We start from the raw sequence: 17,896 nt of genomic DNA, 5'->3' as shown, positions 1-17,896 counted from the left end.
GACAGCTAGGAATAAAGTCCACCATCTCCGTATCTGTCTGTTCTTCTGTTGAGCTAAAATTTTCCAGGTGTAAAGCCCAATTCTTCAAATCTATGCCATAAGCAACAAGCTGGTTCCACAGCACCTCCAGTGCCATTGATTCACGTTTTTAATCAAGATTTTACATTTATGGCATTTTGCAGATGCTCATATCCAGAGCAACTTACATGGTTACTGGTAATATGGGTAGGCCAACGCAATGTTAGGAGTCTTGTCCAGGGATTGGTGTAGAACAGACTGGTTGCCCAGACCTGGAATCGAACCCCTTTTAGGAGAAGAGCAAAACAGACGGGAGAGCCAGATTAAGGTATTCTCAGTAGGCAGAGTATTTAAGGTGTCTAAGAATTGGGACAACTCACGAGTTGGAAATGCTTGTTCATAAAATGCTCTCTGTGTCTCCAGGCAGACCACAGCGACTGTGATTGGTCCACAGTCAGATCATGGGTCAAGTCAAGGTGAGATTAACAGAGAAAGTCCAGGAACATGAACTCCTCTCCTCCACACAACAGACACACATCAGCACATTCATCCCCAGAGATTTCCTCACAGCTCCATTTGGATGCCACAGGATGAATAAAGAGGAGGAACAAGAAAAAAAAACACTGATGTCTCCAGGCAGAAAAAAGTGCCGGCTTTGTAAATGCTCCTTTCCTGACACCGCTTCTAACTATGCTCTGTTCTGATTTGCACCCTACTCCGTACATAGTGCACTTCACAGATTATAAACTAACACTACTGTACCACTATATCGTACACTACACAGGGTGTAGGAAAATGTTTGACTCAGCCCTAGTGGTGTGGTGGTGTAACTTCAGAGTGACACCACTGTCCACTTCCACCTTAAATACTGCAGCACACGCCATGTACCTGCCGCTCAGTTTAAGGTGGAATGGAAAGCGGAGTGTATTGTGTGGTGTGTGAGGAGCGAGTGTTGTGTTGGGGTGGAGGGGTAATGGACTAAACCTAACGTTACTTTAAGTAAACAGCCGTGACATAAACGTGGAGAGCGGCGTGGCGCTGAATGGTGCTGTCTCTCTGTGAATCCACAGGAGAATAAAAGAGAACCACACCACAGTCGTCGTGGAGCTCCTCGGTGCCGAGGTCGAGCCGACGACTGAAAGCCAGCCGAGTTTCATTAGTGTGGAATATCGCTGATCTCAGTTCAGTTCAAATCATTCTCCACATAAACATCTCACACAACAGGCTGTGGTTTTCTGTTTGTACAAATATCTCCTAATTTCCTCTAAAGTCATAGCACAGGCTCCTGTTCTGTTCCTCACCTCCTGCTCCACATCTGATTTCTTTCTTCGCCAGAGCCATGTGACTGAAAACAACCCATTCACAACCTTGTTTTTATCTGGAATTTACACACGTGCCTGTCTCGGTGTACACCATGGTCCTGTTTCTGTTCTGAAACTAAGCCATGTGTGAACAGTCCTGGTGGTGGTGCAGTGTACTCTTCGGATGTAAACACCACAGGTTTAACCCAAACTCCCACTCCAAACTCTTTAAAAATACACACGTCCCCTAAAGAGGCCTCAGCACCCACTAAACAGCTCATTAATCACTCGCAATAAGGTCATTACAATAATTACCAGAATCTGCACAGCATCTGTTCTTTAGTAACATGCTCACTTCAGAACCTGGAACTACAGAACTACAGAACCTGGGTCCGTTCTGTTTGGGAACAAAGCATCAGCATCAAAACAAAACATGACTTTCATTCACTCATTCATTCATTCATTAATACTCTAAACGAGTCGTGGTGAGTCCTGAGCTCACCCAGATTTACTCTGAGCACAGCAGGAACACACACTCACCCAGTCACTCACACACACCTGTGAAGTTTCACACACCATCACTCACACACCTGTGGAGTTTCACACACTCACCTGTGGAATGTCACTCAATTCACCCAGTCTCTCACACACGCACCCATTCACAAACATGTGGACAGTTTCACACAACCCTCACACCAACAATCATCCAATCATCAATATAAAGCATCCAGACAGAGATGGTATACACTTCTGTTGAGTCTGATGAACAGAGGTCAGTGTTCTCCTCTGAGCGTGTTGAGTCTGATGAACAGAGGTCAGTGTTCTCTGAGTGTTGAATCTGACGAACAGAGGTTAGTGTTCTCCTCCAAGTGTGTTGAGCTAATGAACTGAAGTTAGTGTTCTCCTCCGAGCATGTTGAGTCTGATGAACAGAGGTTAGTGTTCTCCTCCGAGCGTGTTCTCCTTTGAGCGTGTTGAGTCTGATGAACAGAGGTCAGTGTTCTCCTTTGAGCGTGTTGAGTCTGATGAACAGAGGTTAGCGTTCTCCGAGGTGCGTGTTGAGTCTGATGAACAGAAGTTAGTGTTCTCCTCCGAGCGTGTTGAGTCTAATGAACAGAGGTTAGTGTTCTCCTCTGAGTGTGTTGAGCTAATGAACAGAGGTTAGTGTTCTCCTCCGAGCGTGTTGAATCTGATGAAAAGAGGTCAGTGTTCTCCTCCGAGCGTGTTCTCCTTTGAGCGTGTTGAGTCTGATGAACAGAGGTCAGTGTTCTCCTTTGAGCGTGTTGAGTCTGATGAACAGAGGTCAGTGTTCTCCTTCGAGCGTGTTGAGCTAATGAACAGAGGTTAGAGTTCTCCTTCGAGCGTGTTGAGTCTGATGAACAGAGGTTAGCGTTCTCCTCTGAGCGTGTTGAGTCTGATGAACAGAGGTTACTGCCATCTTGTGATGTGTTGTATCTTCAACTGTGTAAATGTCTGGAGGTAAGTGTGTTATTGCAGAGATATGGCAGGACATGCCCTAATGGAAAGATTATCATTTAACAGGAATAAACACTACAATATTATGTATTTTACCTTAAATATCTCTAAACATTATAGATATAAAATCATTATAGGCTTCACATGAACGACGGAGGGAAAAGAGAAAACAGCCATGTTGAGGGACATGCTAAAGTGTGCACTCAGAAAAATATTCTGAAATTACTGTTGGAAGATTATAATAAATGATGTTTATTAATAGCCCGTGCATGTACTGTTTTCCTACAAGTGTCGGGACCAGAAACACCCTGCATTTGTGTAACGACCCCTTCGTTGCGAAGTAAAAAGCTGGATAAACCCCCTCCGAGTGCAGTGCCTCCACATCCTCTGCCGAGGGAGTAATGGAGATGTTTTGTATTTTTCTTGTAAATGCCAGATCTTTGGAAACATGTTCCCAGCGCAGCTTGAACCCATAAACACTGAGTGTTACCGAGCTGCGTCTGCGTACCTTCAGCGCTAACTGGACCTGAAGTAACTAGGCATTTCGACCGCAAACACAGCTACAGGGAGGAACATTAACATTAGTATCATTCCTGCAGCTTTATGGGAGTGTTTATCAGGGCCTCAATAAAGGCATCCTAATATTTCTGCCATTGCTCAAACACAGTTGCTTTTGATGTACTTCCATAACAATGTTCTTGGAAACAAATGAGCTCTGGAAAACCCTCAGGGGCTTCGAGAACGCCTGCTAGTCTCTGTGAAATTTCAGATAAAACTGGTGTGCCGTTTAGAACCATGATATTTGTCAAGTCAGATTATCTCATTTCAGAGTTGAGTTAAAAATTATCCTAAAACTCTCAGTGAAAAATAATTCGTTATAAAATTCATGTTAACCCTCTGGAGTCTGAGGATGTGTTCTCCAAGTCTGTGCTTCTTTAACTGGTGGAGTGTAGAACATGACCCCGTATACAATTAAACCCCACCCCACTCTGTCATTATCTTCCTCACAACTTTTCAAACCAGCCACAGCAGCAGAAACTCTCAGATGCCGAATGAACGAAAAACAGTGTGTTTCAAAGTGGATGGGTCAGTCCTCAGCGATCATGAATCTCACAGAACACAGACTCACGACTGCACCAGTCTCACAGAGAAGCAGGTCTCAGACATGTCTCACGTCTCAGCTAAATAAACATTCTACCTTGATTACGATTAATAAAGGATGATTTAGTTGTTTGTTGTCTCATAGTTCACACTCACTCCGTCTCTGTGTCCGAGCCGTGCTCTGTTCGTATTCGGTGTGTGATTGTGTTCAGTGTGAAACAGACCGGGGGATTCACTTTGGTCTGAAACTGGTTTTTCTCAGTATTTACATTTGATTTCTTTATGTTCTGTGTATTCACTAAAGTCAGAACACGTCCAAACCACAGACGCAGCGTTTCTCTTTGGTACGTGCCGCTCCAGTCGCTCGGTCCGCCTCCGTGTTTAGGTTCCCCTCTGTGTGGCTGATTGTGTCTCTGATTGAGTCATGTGACTACGGTGCAGTAGTGTGGGTTTAAAGGGACAGTACATGAACACAGTGGGGAAGTTCACAGAAATTACAAAAGAATAATAAAAAAAAAAAGGTAAACAGAATTAAAATAAAGACCAACATAATTAATATAGACAATATTATATTGATAAGACCAGAACTTCATTACTGACCTAATTTAATTAACCTTGTCGAGTGCAATTTTAGGTGCATCACTGGTTTATTTGTTATTATTTTATCATTTAGTTTACTTGTATTTTTCCTTCTAGATTCTTCTGCTAATTGTACTCTTTATGGTTTATCTGATTAACACACACACACACCTCTCAAATAAGGAAACCGGAAAGTAAAGAATCACATATATAAACGCCAATGATTCATATTAATAGAAACTTGGGGACAATGGGCCACTTCTGACACTCTGTGAACCTTACAAAGTATCCCCCGCTTATGAAAAACATCAGAAAAAAAAAGCAGTAAAATGGCAACCTGAGCGTTTTCTTGTGTTGAGAAAATGAGGAGAAATGGAGGGTTAATTTCTTTTACAGATCCTACACAGCACATATTCTCCATCTGTTATGCATTTTATTGATTCTCATTTTTTTCTAAGTCGGCAAAGGCAGGAATAACAAATTTCACCAACAGTTCATAAAAATGTCCAGGCCCCGCTTCTTCGTCTCTCACAGCTGTAAATCTGCCCTTTTAAACTCCACAAGTCTCCATACAGAGAGAAAACAAGGTCTCTGCGAGTGAAACCATCTCATATCTGGTGTATCTCTCTCTCTCAGACGGCAGAGAGATTATAAGATTACTCAAAATATTTCCAGACAGTTTTGCTTGTTTAAAGTGGTTTTATTTCAGGGAAAGTGTCACTGCTTTGGCAGAGCCTTCAAGTTGTTTCAAGACATGATGCAGGTCACGGCTGGAAAGCAGGCCTGAAAAAAGTCAGTTAACCAACACTTTCACTGAACAAAATCAATTTGAACAAGAAACCAATGCCTAGAAATGGGAGAATATTGATGTAAGTATATTATAAGAATCTCAGAATGAGAAAATATTCATTGGAACGGAGAGGATCTCACTGAGAGACGATGCTTTGCCGTGTGAACACTTCAGCGCTGAGCGGTGGAACTGCGTAAAGTTTGTATACAGAGCGACACGTGTGTATGGAGTTGTGTAGAGAGTTGTGGAGTGTGTGAGGAGCGCAGCAAAGAGAGAGAGAGGGTGTGTGTGTGTGTTCTGCAATGTTCAGTTGGCTTTGGCCCGGAGCTGGGCTCGTTTCCCGGTCACTGCCTGGAAGCCGATCTTGATGCTGGCAACGGAGCAGCGGGAGTGACACGTCTCACACTGCAGGAAATACAGACGGGTGTCTTTCTGCAGGATGGTCTCAGGAGAGCGACACGTGTGACACGTCACATACTCCTCTGGAAAACACAACAACAAACGACAAAGAGAGCGAGGAAACATCCTCATCAATCAGTATTCTCCTCCATAATTAGGAAAAAAATAAATCCATAGCTTCTGCTCCTGGCTCCTCTTGCTCCCACCCAGCCCTCACCTGGAGTACAGGGGGCTGTAGCCGAGGTAACACATGAAATAAGGTGAATTTAAATAAAGATAAATTGGAGTAGTTCAACACCCAAATCAAATCTATTTGTCTAGTGCTTTTTCAGCTAATGTCAAAGCAGCTTTATAAAATTCCAGTAAAGAAAGTTAACATGAAATGTAAAAAAAGAGGTCCTAAATGTATAATTTTTGTGCAGCATAAATGTTTAAATGAGAAACAAAATAATAATGAAGACATTATCAAAACGGCACTCACTGATATATCTTCGTAAGACGTTCTCTATCTGTTTCTGCTGGAATCTTCCTTTAATTACGAGCTGGTTATTTCCGTCTATGGAGCCGCTGCAGAGACAAATGTAGCATTAATATTCAGTATTTACATTAACCCATTAGAGAGAGGTTCAGTTCACTCTGAACAATGTGGAACACTACCTCCACACTTCTTGTCGTATTCTGTAATTAATTTGGGGTTAAAACACCAATTTCACAACAACTTTGTAACGTGTCTTTCAACATTTTGTTCCTGAAAGAGATCAGTGCGGTATGTGACACAGGACAAGGAGACTACAGCCTTTAAATTGTTTAAAATATGAATAAAAGTGTGTAAGGAACGTTCGGGATCTTATACAGGGTTTGTGACACACGTCACCGCTGGCTCTTATCGGTTAACGGCGAACACATTGTCAAAGAGTAATTAATAAACACATAACATCAAACAAACACAATCATGAACTCCCCACAAATGCCACCTATGTTTATAGCAAAGTTTAAAAGTGGAGAGAGAGTGGGTCAGAAAGATTAAGGCCAACAGTCACAGTCCAGCTACACTCCTAACGTTTTTATGATCTGTGTTCATTTACTGAAACAGTCCTGGAGACGGAACTCTGAGACTGGGCTTAGACTCTTGAAGCAGTTCCATTCAGGATTCGTGAAACCTTAGTTTTCCAGCAAACTGGTCACTTTTTTTTTTTTTAATAATTGTTACGAGCTTCTCGTAACCGTCACAGTTCCTGCTGAGGAACCCACTGTTCTTCAGTTCCAGCTGGGAACAAATTTTCTGGTTCCCCAACCAGTTTATGTTGATAGAAACGCGCAGAGCAGTTCAAATTAGGTTCACAATCTGAAACTGAACAAGTTCCTTCTTGGTGGAAAAGAGCTAAGAGTGTGGACTCTGAGGGTCCGGGAAGTGTGGGGGGTGGAGTCGGACTCTGAGGATTCATTAGTCGGGGGTGGAGTCGGACTCTGAGGATCCATTAGTCGGGGGTGGAGTCGGACTGAGGGTCAGAGTCTGGGGGGGAGTTAGGGGTTGTGTTTGCCTGGACCGTAGCAGTGGTTCTGACTCTGTTTAAACCCGGTGGAGTCGAGGAGCTGATTCTGTGGGCTCCGTGAGCAAGAGTCAGAGCCAAATCCAGAAAACCCAACATAACGTTAAGGGAAAGTAAGATAGTGCAAATACAGCATCAGCAAAGCGTTACTATGATAACAGAGCAGAACTGGATCCTATTCATGGCGCTGGAGTGTGGGGACAGGGCGGGGGTTGGGTCAAAAAGTGGGTCCAGTGAAGCAGGGGAAAGAGTTGAGGAAAGACCGGAGCCATTCAGCCGGTCCTGGAACACATTCTGTCCTGGACTTGCATTTCATTAACTGAGGACACTGTTTACACAGGATACATACGTGGATACATACGGAGTACTTTACGATGTGTATCTCAACCCACAAACACAAAGATGGCCCATGATTAAAAATAAAGACAGATGTAAATCCAAGTGAAATCTTACCTTGTTCCCAACTCCGCCAGCAGGAACGCCAGGAGATGTTTGGGCTGTCGATGCAACCTGGAAGGAGGAGTGATGTTAATAAAGGAGCAGAAAGAGCTTTGGTGTCCGCAATGAGGGTCACATTCAATAAAGACCATTACTAAAAAAATTTAACAGAAACAAAATAAAAAAAACCTTAGCAAAAAATAAGGTTATCATTTCATCATCCACCATGAATATAAACAATAAATCAGTTTAAAAATGTAATGTTATGAACTGTTTTCTGCATTTACACAAAACAGAATGTAGTAATGAGTAAATACAGAAATCAGTTCAAGACGGTTACATTTTTTAATGTTTCATAACAAAAACAGTTTAAAACAAAATTAAATTAAACATATTAAAGTTGTGTATACACCCTCTTACTGTATTTTAATTTGTCAGTTATTTTTTCTGTGATGTTTTTATTTTTCTGAAGGATTTCTCTTATTCTTGATTTAATTTGTACTCTTCCCATGAATGTTTATATTTTTAACTCATCTGTCACAACTGGTAAAGCATTAGTCACTATAATAATAAAATAGTGTGACATATCTGTGTGTGTGTGTGTGTGTGTGTGTGTGTTAGATCTACTCACAGTTTGCAGATGTCTGTAAAATTAACAAAGGACGTTTTCTTTGTCCCGACTCTGACGACCTGCGGAGGTTTCATCACAAATTTCCTCTTCTCCCCAGCCACCATGTCCGGGTTCTTCTCCCTCATGATGTTAAACACTCGGCTCAGGAGCTGCAGCAGAGCAGAGAAGGGTTCGGTAAGCAATGTTACGCTCACCGAGCATTCAGAGAGACAACAGAGACTTATACAGGAGGGTGTTCCACAAAGCAGGATTTCTTAGGTACCCAGCAAACTCCAGCTCAAAGCTGAGGCCTGTCCAATAGGAATCACACTCAGCCCTGTTCCTGTCCTGACTGGGATGAAGTTATCTGGATAACTGGAAACCCTTGATGGATCCCCCCCGGATACTGAGAGCAGAGAGGAGCAGATCCTAACACAGTTGTTCCACCTCCGGGCGGTTAACACTGGGCTCAGGTGACACAGAATAAAGGGCAAATTTATGAATATATAACTCCACGTGTTAACAATACAGTAAACACCCTCTTGGACGGCAACTCGGGGCGAGCACACGCTGGTCTCCCTCTGTTCCAGCTCAGCTGCTCTTTATTTTAAAACTATTAATGTATCAGTGTGGCTTGTTTGCTTCCACCTTCGTCTGACATCTGTCAACTTTGGGAGCCTGTTTTTACCCACAATGCTCAGCTCTGCCCTGTCAGTGCTGTTCTGTTCTCTCAAACCCACTGAAAACATCAAATGTGTAGGAAACTCAGAACTCCAAAAGGGTGAGTAGTATATAAACATCATTATGCTTTTAATTTTTTCCACTATACACAGCATGGTCTACCACATTTTAACTGTGCAGTTAAAGGCATCAAATTTTTCCACACACCTCCGTAATATGATTTCTCATATTTCATAAATGATTACATACAAGCCTCCTGTCTAAACAGCCCTGTTCAGAACGCCCCCTTTCAGCACCTGTTCCTTTAAATGATGAGCCGCTCGCTGTTCACCCCGACCCCGAGCGCACAGCAGTGAGGAGCGAGGAGCAGAAGCTCTGGTTTTTAGCCGTTTTCACTCTGTTCTCTTTCTTCTCCGTTTTTACTCAGTGCTCTTATTTCTCCGCGCTCGTTGTGTCTGTTTTGCTGAGTTTAACCTCATCTTTGTGCTCTCACATAAACACAGATCCAGTGCTGTGATTGGACAGACTCAGACGAGGGGGCGGGGCCATTCTAAAGTCTCTGCTCTTGACATCAGAAGCAAAGCCTTAAATTGAACATACACCAAAAAAAGGGGATTTTATACATTTCCCTTTCAGCGTTTATTAAAGAGTTTATATGACTTTATGTGTCTGTATCCTGCTATTTCTGCACATGTGCCGTACCCAAAGAGATCAGAGTAAGGGTAGATGTACCCAATTAAAAGCCCTCTGCATTTCTGAGATTTAAAAATAAATAAATAAAAAACAGATGTGGAGTTTAACAGTTTTCATCTGATCTGAGAAATGAGAGATTTATTTTTTTATCTGAAATCTGAAATGTAACTGATTCTAAACAAAGTTTGAAGAAATAACACAAATGTAGTTAAGCAGAAATCTGTTTACCTCGTCGTACGTGTAGTCTCTCTCTGACCCCGCCCACGCTGGACCTGTCTGTGTGCTGAACGTGATATCGTCCAAATTTTTACTGTCCTCATCCTCCAGACCTGTGGAAATCACACATTTCACTTTAGACTGAGACCTAACAGCAGAAAGGAAAATAAAACTTCCAGAAACATTAGCCATTTTTAAACTTCAGAATAGAGCAATTTAAGTCAAACTGCATTATTAAAGCTCTCAAAAATCTAAAAGAACAGTCTCTGAGCAACTCTGTAAATACAAACACAGTTAAAAACTGATGCCTGAAACAGACTTGTACCAAATCAGGGTTGTGTTCTGTCACAGGAAATACATCGAACAGTAAATGACCTTTTACACTTTGATACAAATCAACACCCACCATCATCTCTGCTGGGAACATCTGTATCATCCTGGAAATCTTTGATCTTTTTGGACTTTTTCTTTTTCGCCGGCAACATTAAATCATCATCTTCTAGTGTTTCTGACGGCTCAGCTTCAATCTTCAGCTCCTTCACAACAAAACAGGTTAAAAACAGGATGATTGTGACACAGACGTTAAAGCCGTGGAACTCTGTAAACAACCGCTCAGTTTGGAAAACAGTATTTATTTCCAGGATTTATTTCGAGGAGAGAGAACAGTTCACTCTGTATCCTCTACTGTACAATTAAATATCAGAGTCAGAGACACGTTATTTTATGTTCAAACACCCCTTATCTTAAATCTAGTGAAACCTAGAATTAAGTGCAAAGTGTATAAATATTTAAACTTTGCTCATCAATAATCGCACATTAACAACAAAAAGTAGAAACAAAGACTGACAATTTCAGCATTGTGCTCTAATTAGACATAAATGAAAGAGGGGGAAGTGATAATCAGACTCAGGGTGCACTGATCCCGGGACTGGTACCAGGCCGAAACAGTGCTCATTGAGTTGTGAGGCTTGGGAGAGGTCCATAAACTGACCATATGCTCTGTGGAAAAACAGTAACGGACAACGACATCAGGGCATTTTGTTTAAAGTTTTCTGCTCACGGTGTCCATGAGCGTCAGGTGGTACCAACTCAACTGGAACGACAGTTCAGCTTTTACGGGCTACTGGGTCTTTGAATCAAATTTTATTTATACAGCACTTTCCACAACAGAAAGTGGTCACAGAGGAGTTTTACAGAAATCTGCATCTGAGCTGAGTGTGACAGCGGCAGGAAAAACCCCCACAGCACAGGAGGAAGAAACACCAGGTCGACACCGGAGACACGTCACGCAGCAGCACAGCGGTAAAGAGAACAGAGAGGTGATGAGTTACAGTGATGTGAGGGTAAATATCAGTGATGGAGCTGTGAGAGGGAGCAGGAGGTGGTCAGTGGCTCTGTGGAAGAGTAAACACGGGTGTAAAGTCCATTTGTGCTGAAACAGACCCCTGCACGGCCAAGCACGGTGGTGTAGGTGAAGGCCAAGGGCTTGTACAGGACGCACAGGGGTGGGGGCTGGATCAGGGCAACACCAGGGAGAGCAGCAGCAACAGGGCCTCACAAAGCATGAGAGAGAGAGAGAGAGCGCAAGGAATAGGCTTGAGAGAGCGAGCAAAGGAGAGGGGGGAGAGAGAGAGCAAGAGAGGGGGGAGAGAGAGGAGAGAGAGAGGGGGAGAAAGGGAGTGAGACAGACAGGGGAGAGAGAGAGAGAGAGGAGAGAGGGAGAGAGAGAGAAAACCGTGTGTGGGGGGGGGGGTGTAACCTTTCTAAACATAGCACAAATTGTGTATAGCAGGAATTGTGTGTTTGTAGATTATTTCTTTGTTGTAACAATGGTTCTTGGCAATAAATCTTATACCGTTGGAATCTGTTAATTTCCCTTTTAAATGGTGTCACATTTGTAGGGAACATGTGTTTGTGGGAGGAGCAGTGGAACTGAGTGTGGGTCGCAGCCAAATCCTCTCTGCTAAAGCCAAACAGATTATTTTGTGTGATGGTGTGGGGTGGCACCTCCTTCACTGGAAAACCCCCACAGAGCGGGGTTTATCAGAGACTACCTCCAGAATGTGGGAGTGGAGAGGAGGGAATGACCTGCCAGCTCCTGACCTCCTTCCCACCACTGAACACTTGTGGGATCAGCTTGGGCGTGCTGTTGGTGCCAGAGTGGCCATCACGACCCCGTTGGCTGACTCCAGATAAATGCTGCTTGAAGCTGGCTCACTGGGCGAGAGTGAGGTTTAGTGTGAAAAGGCCTTCTGAATGAGGGCTGAGAGTGAAAGGTGTGTAGTCTGAGTGTGTTCTCTGTGGAGGAGGGATATGAAGTGAACACAGGGTCCCGAGCTCCTTCTCACCACTGAGCCCGAGTCAGCAAGTTGTGTACTGTACTGCACAAAGACCTGAAGCACACTGAGGTTTGAGTGCAGGAGCTAACAGAACACACCCAGCCTCTGGAGAATTAAGGAATATGTTTAAATTAATGCTGTCAACATTAACACGTGATTCATCTGAAAATGTTAACACCTTCATTTATTTAAGGCAAATTAAGCAAATTCAGACACATCTTCCTCCCATAATCCCCTAGTTTTACAGAGTGTAGTGATTTGTTAGTGAATTCATTAGGAGATGTAAACACAGCGTCACTACTGTGAAGTTCAGGACGTGGATCACTTTATTTTAAGCTGAAATCTAGATTAATCCTGTGACTGTGTGCGATTAATCCTGTGATTGTGAGCGATTAATCCTGTGTGTGAGGGTGCCTGCCACCACGGCTAAAAAACATTCTGTCTGTTCTCTGTTCACTATCTGTTCTCTAACTGTGCCTGTGTTCTCTGCCCACTTTTAAAGAGTCTCTCCAAAGCCACACTAAGCAGTTCTGTATCAGTATTTGTTTTGGCAGGGTTAGGATTAGGGTTAAATAAACATTAATATCAATGCACCCCTCTTTCAGAGAGAAGAAGAAAAACAAGAAACATGAAAACAAACAAGTGACCGACCTTCATCCCTTCATCCAGCTCATTGTCGAAAATCTTCTCCTTCTTGGATTTCTTTTTCTTCTTTTTCTGGTTGAAGAAGTTAAGGTCGTCCAGGTCGTCCGACGGCTCTTCACCACCGCGAGAACAAAAATAAAAATAAAGCTAGAAATTAGGAACCTTAAATGGCAGACACTGTAAAAACACACCTAGTCGACCCAGCTACACCAAGAACAACAAGCTCCGCTTCGGAGGAACGGCTGGGTCTAATCTGACAATAATAATATACTATTAACACAATATTCTCCTGTTATATAAGAGACTGGGAGCGTAAACTCACACCTTATTCAAACCTGATGTTTCCAGAAACACACACACACACACACACACGTTTGTCACCCTCTGCTAATTCCTGGTAAAGGTTGAGTCTGAAACCAATTTTCTGGGGTTTAACAGAATAATTCAGTAAATCCGAACACAAATAAACCTGAGATTGGTTTCAGTTTGAGCTCGCACGCTTCTCCAGGCCACACGGGTTCTGCTCTACAGCACTGACCTGGTTCAATACAGAACCCTCACAGCACCCACACTGACCCGGTTCAATACAGAACCCTCACAGCACCTACTGTGCCTCTCTAAGAGAATGGCATTCCTGAGCGGCTGGGCCATGTCACTCTATAAAAAAACGGGATTACCAAACGGCTGGGCTGTGCCGCTCTATAAAAGAACAGCGTTCCCCAATGGCCAGGCTGTGCCGCTCTATAAAAGAACGACGTTCCTGAACGGCCGGGCTGTGCCGCTCTATAAGAGAACAACGTTCCCAAACGGCCGGGCTGTGCTGCTCTATAAGAGAAAGAAGTTCCCGAACGGTCGGGCTGTGCGACTCTAAGAGAACGATGTTCCTGAATGGCCAGGCTGTGCCACTCTAAGATAACAGTGTTCTTAAATGCATTCTGTCATTTTATATCCCTTTAATGGTGTGTGGGGTGTGTTTACCTTTCTTTCTTCCCTCGTCTTCCTCCACATCCAAGTCTTTCTCCTCTCCTCCATCCACCTCTGGCTCTTTTGTCTCCACCTGTGGCCCTTCATCCCCCTCTCCACCCTCCTCCTCCAGCATAAAGGGCTTCTTCTTCTTCTTCTTCTTCTTGGTCATGGTGGGGTCAAATATCATCTGCACAGTGGAGAGAGAGGTGAGAGATTTAACCAGATAGATAAGGGTGGGCGATACTACAATAATGTTTTAGAGAAAGCAAGGAATGAAGGATGTTCCACCTTAAAATGCGCAACACTTACATAGTGTAGTCTGTATAATTTTCAAATTCCACCTTAAATGTATCCACATCATAACTCACAGTGCAATGTGCTATTCTGCGCAATAACAGAGTGGTTGCGCGTTTCAATGCGATTGCGTGTGTTGTGATGCGTGTTCCGTCAGGTGTTGTGAGGTGTGACTGCTCATGTTCCATCGTGTGTTGTGATGCGTGTTCCGTCAGGTGTTGTGAGGCGTGACTGCTCGTGTTCCGTCGTGTGTTGAGATGCGTGTTCCGTCGTGTGTTGTGAGGCGTGTTGTGTCATGTGTTGTGAGGCCTGACTGCTCGTGTTCCGTTGTGTGTTGTGAGGCGTGTTGTGTCATGTGTTGTGAGGCCTGACTGCGCGTGTTCCGTCGTGTGTTGTGGTGTGACTGCACGCGTTCCGTCGTGTGTTGTGGTGTGACTGCACGCGTTCCGTCGTGTGTTGTGGTGTGACTGCACGCGTTCCGTCGTGTGTTGTGGTGTGACTGCACGCGTTCCGTCGTGTGTTGTGGTGTGACTGCACGCGTTCCGTCCTGTGTTGTGATGTGTGATTGCGCGTGTTCCGTCGTGTGTAGTGAGGTGTGATTGCGCGTGTTCCGTCGTGTGTAGTGAGGTGTGATTGCGCGTGTTCCGTCGTGTGTAGTGAGGTGTGATTGCGCGTGTTCCGTCGTGTGTAGTGAGGTGTGATTGCGCGTGTTCCGTCGTGTGTAGTGAGGTGTGATTGCGCGTGTTCCGTCGTGTGTAGTGAGGTGTCATTACGTGTTCCGTCGTGTGATTGCGCGCGTTCCGTCGTGTGTAGTGAGGTGTGATTGCGCGCGTTCCGTCGTGTGTTGTGGTGTGACTGCACGCGTTCCGTCGTGTGTTGTGGTGTGACTGCACGCGTTCCGTCGTGTGTTGTGGTGTGACTGCACGCGTTCCGTCGTGTGTTGTGGTGTGACTGCACGCGTTCCGTCGTGTGTTGTGGTGTGACTGCACGCGTTCCGTCGTGTGTTGTGGTGTGACTGCACGCGTTCCGACGTGTGTTGTGGTGTGACTGCACGCGTTCCGTCGTGTGTTGTGGTGTGACTGCACGCGTTCCGTCGTGTGTTGTGGTGTGACTGCACGCGTTCCGTCGTGTGTTGTGGTGTGACTGCACGCGTTCCGTCGTGTGTTGTGGTGTGACTGCACGCGTTCCGTCCTGTGTTGTGATGTGTGATTGCGCGTGTTCCGTCGTGTGTAGTGAGGTGTGATTGCGCGTGTTCCGTCGTGTGTAGTGAGGTGTGATTGCGCGTGTTCCGTCGTGTGTAGTGAGGTGTGATTGCGCGTGTTCCGTCGTGTGTAGTGAGGTGTGATTGCGCGTGTTCCGTCGTGTGTAGTGAGGTGTGATTGCGCGTGTTCCGTCGTGTGTAGTGAGGTGTGATTGCGCGTGTTCCGTCGTGTGTAGTGAGGTGTGATTGCGCGTGTTCCGTCGTGTGATTGCGTGTGTTCCGTCGTGTGTAGTGAGGTGTGATTGCGCGTGTTCCGTCGTGTGTAGTGATGTATGATTGCTTGTATTCCGTCAAGTGTTCCGATACATGATTGTGCTTGTTTTGATGTGTATGCTCGTAAACAATTAGTGTCTAATATAAATACCAGCCCTGAGGCTGAAAGGGGTCCCTATTCTCTATTCCCAATATAGTACACTATTAAGGGTTAAGGAAGGTAGAGAACGATTTCAGACACAGCCTAATGTTTTTTTTTTTTAAGCAATGTAGTGGATTATGGGTAATTAGCTATCCACTAGTGCAAATGGGTTGTACACTCCTTTTTGTAGCACATTGTGGGATTGTTTAAGTGCACTGAAAATTGTCCACTATGTTTACGGCACTACAACAATATGGCGGAAAATATTGCACTGTATAATGAATAATTTGGAATGCAGAGTGTTAAAATAACAGTGTCACCACCAAATGTTCCTACGATACAGTGGATATCGCCTGCAGAGATCTCATGTACAGAATTATAGTTTTGTATTTTTGATAGACAAAGCTTTTCTCCCCAATAACACAAAGTACACAAACCATTTCTAACTTCAATGACCATGACTTATGACGTTATTTTTAATCTGAAAATTCAAAATTATGCTGACCTACAAGTTTACATTACAACGTATTAGCATGAAGCTAACCTGAAGTAAATAAATCCTTAATAAATTAATGCTGTAAAACGTAGTTAAAAACCTATTAGATTTTAATAATCAAAGGCTTTTCAAGTGATAAACATGGACAGAATATGCACGTCACCGGTTGCACTAAAGTTAGCACAGCTTTGGGTAGAGATGAAGAAAAGCTGATTTAATTTCTCCAGTTCCACCTTAAATGTGCAGGACTTGCAGTCGACCCCTGCTCTACATTGTGTTTAATGTGCATTTTGAAACTGTACAAACTCTATAGTAAACTAGCTGCACGTTTTAAGGTGGAACGAAAATTTTGAAATAAGATTTTAATTTAGCCTAATGTTAACTGATGGTCTGAATATAAACGCTGGACCATTTAAGGTGGAATGTGAAGATTATACAGACTACATGAAGTACTGCGCATTTTAAGGTAGAATGTGAAAATTATTAAAATTTTGTGTGGAATGAAAAACGTCGTACCCAATCCACAATGTAACCGTTGCACACAATGTAACCGTTTAAAGAGGAATGTTAAAATAGACTTCACAATGTCACCGGGACAATTAAAGGTGGAATATAACATTAAACAGACTCAAACTGCTGCGCCATTTAAGGTGGTATGTAAAACCAGACTCCTCAGTGTTTACTGTGACAATTTAATGTGGAATGGAAGACACCAAAACGTAACTGTTGTAAGATGGAATGCATTTTTTCACGTTTTAAGGTGGAGCCCAACAATATATTTAAGAAATTAATTCATCTTGTGGAAATGTCCGAATATCACTCCACTACTTAAGGTGGACTGATTTTAACTCATCACTATTAAAAAGGTTAATGTACAATTATACAGACTCCACATTTTTACTGTAGCACTGTTTAAGGTAGAAGGAAAGTACTCGAATAAAAACGCTTCCCAGCCTCGTGTTAGGTGTGTCTGGGCCGCTACATTATTTAAGGTGGAATGAAAAATTGACATAAAACGCTGCCTCATGAAACGCTACACGTGAGAGATTAACTAGGCCCGGCGCTGTTTTCCTGTAGAATGTAAAGTCCTGATGTTATTTTACACAGAACCGAAGAATGTGTTTCCCTACCTCGTCTCCGGACATTTTTACGGATCGATATAAACACAAAACTAAAGAAAATATGAAGGTTTTTTGCTCCTTTTTCCTTCGCCGTTCACTTTCCGCTGGAATATGGCTCACTGGCGCTGAAAGGGGTACTGGGTCATTACCCGCACTGCATCATGGGAGATGTAGTTTCAGCAGCAATAGTGGCACTACAATAACCACTCACTCATCTGGACAGAACACAACGGTGGATTAATAACACAGCACCGCTGTATACTGATATTTTTAAAATAGAAAATGTAGAGATTTTCAAATTATTCAAAGTATCTTTATGCTGCATGGTGGTGCAGCAGGTAGTGTCGCAGTCACAGCTCCAGGGACCTGGAGGTTGTGGGTTCAAGGCCCACTTCGGATGACTTGTCTGTGAGGAGTCCAAAAACATATGCTGATAGGTAGATTGTGTGTTCCTGCCTTGTGCCCAGTGATTCTGGGTAAGCATCACCCTGAACTGGATAAGCTCTTACAGACAATAAATTAATGAACTGGTGAGCACATGATATTATCAAGTACTAGCAGTATGATA

The 17,896-nt window shown here is 43.6% G+C and overlaps 1 protein-coding gene across 1 annotated transcript; it reads right to left on the bottom strand.

Moving 5' to 3' along the window:
- Positions 1–4,518: 4,518 nt before the first annotated feature.
- eif2s2 (eukaryotic translation initiation factor 2, subunit 2 beta) lies at positions 4,519–17,500 on the bottom strand. The gene is made up of 9 exons (XM_066666618.1): positions 17,338–17,500; positions 13,814–13,988; positions 12,842–12,948; positions 10,258–10,387; positions 9,864–9,964; positions 8,283–8,431; positions 7,667–7,723; positions 6,145–6,230; positions 4,519–5,746 (listed from the first exon to the last, which is right to left on the bottom strand). The coding sequence occupies exons 1-9, from the start codon at positions 17,350–17,352 to the stop codon at positions 5,571–5,573; spliced, it is 996 nt and encodes a 331-aa protein (XP_066522715.1). The 5' UTR covers positions 17,353–17,500; the 3' UTR covers positions 4,519–5,570.
- Positions 17,501–17,896: the final 396 nt, after the last annotated feature.

This window comes from Hoplias malabaricus, chromosome 3 (genome assembly GCF_029633855.1).
Source record: "Hoplias malabaricus isolate fHopMal1 chromosome 3, fHopMal1.hap1, whole genome shotgun sequence".
Taxonomy (NCBI): domain Eukaryota; kingdom Metazoa; phylum Chordata; class Actinopteri; order Characiformes; family Erythrinidae; genus Hoplias; species Hoplias malabaricus.
Note: the sequence above shows the minus strand (reverse complement) of the source record. Positions and strands in the feature narration are given on the sequence as shown.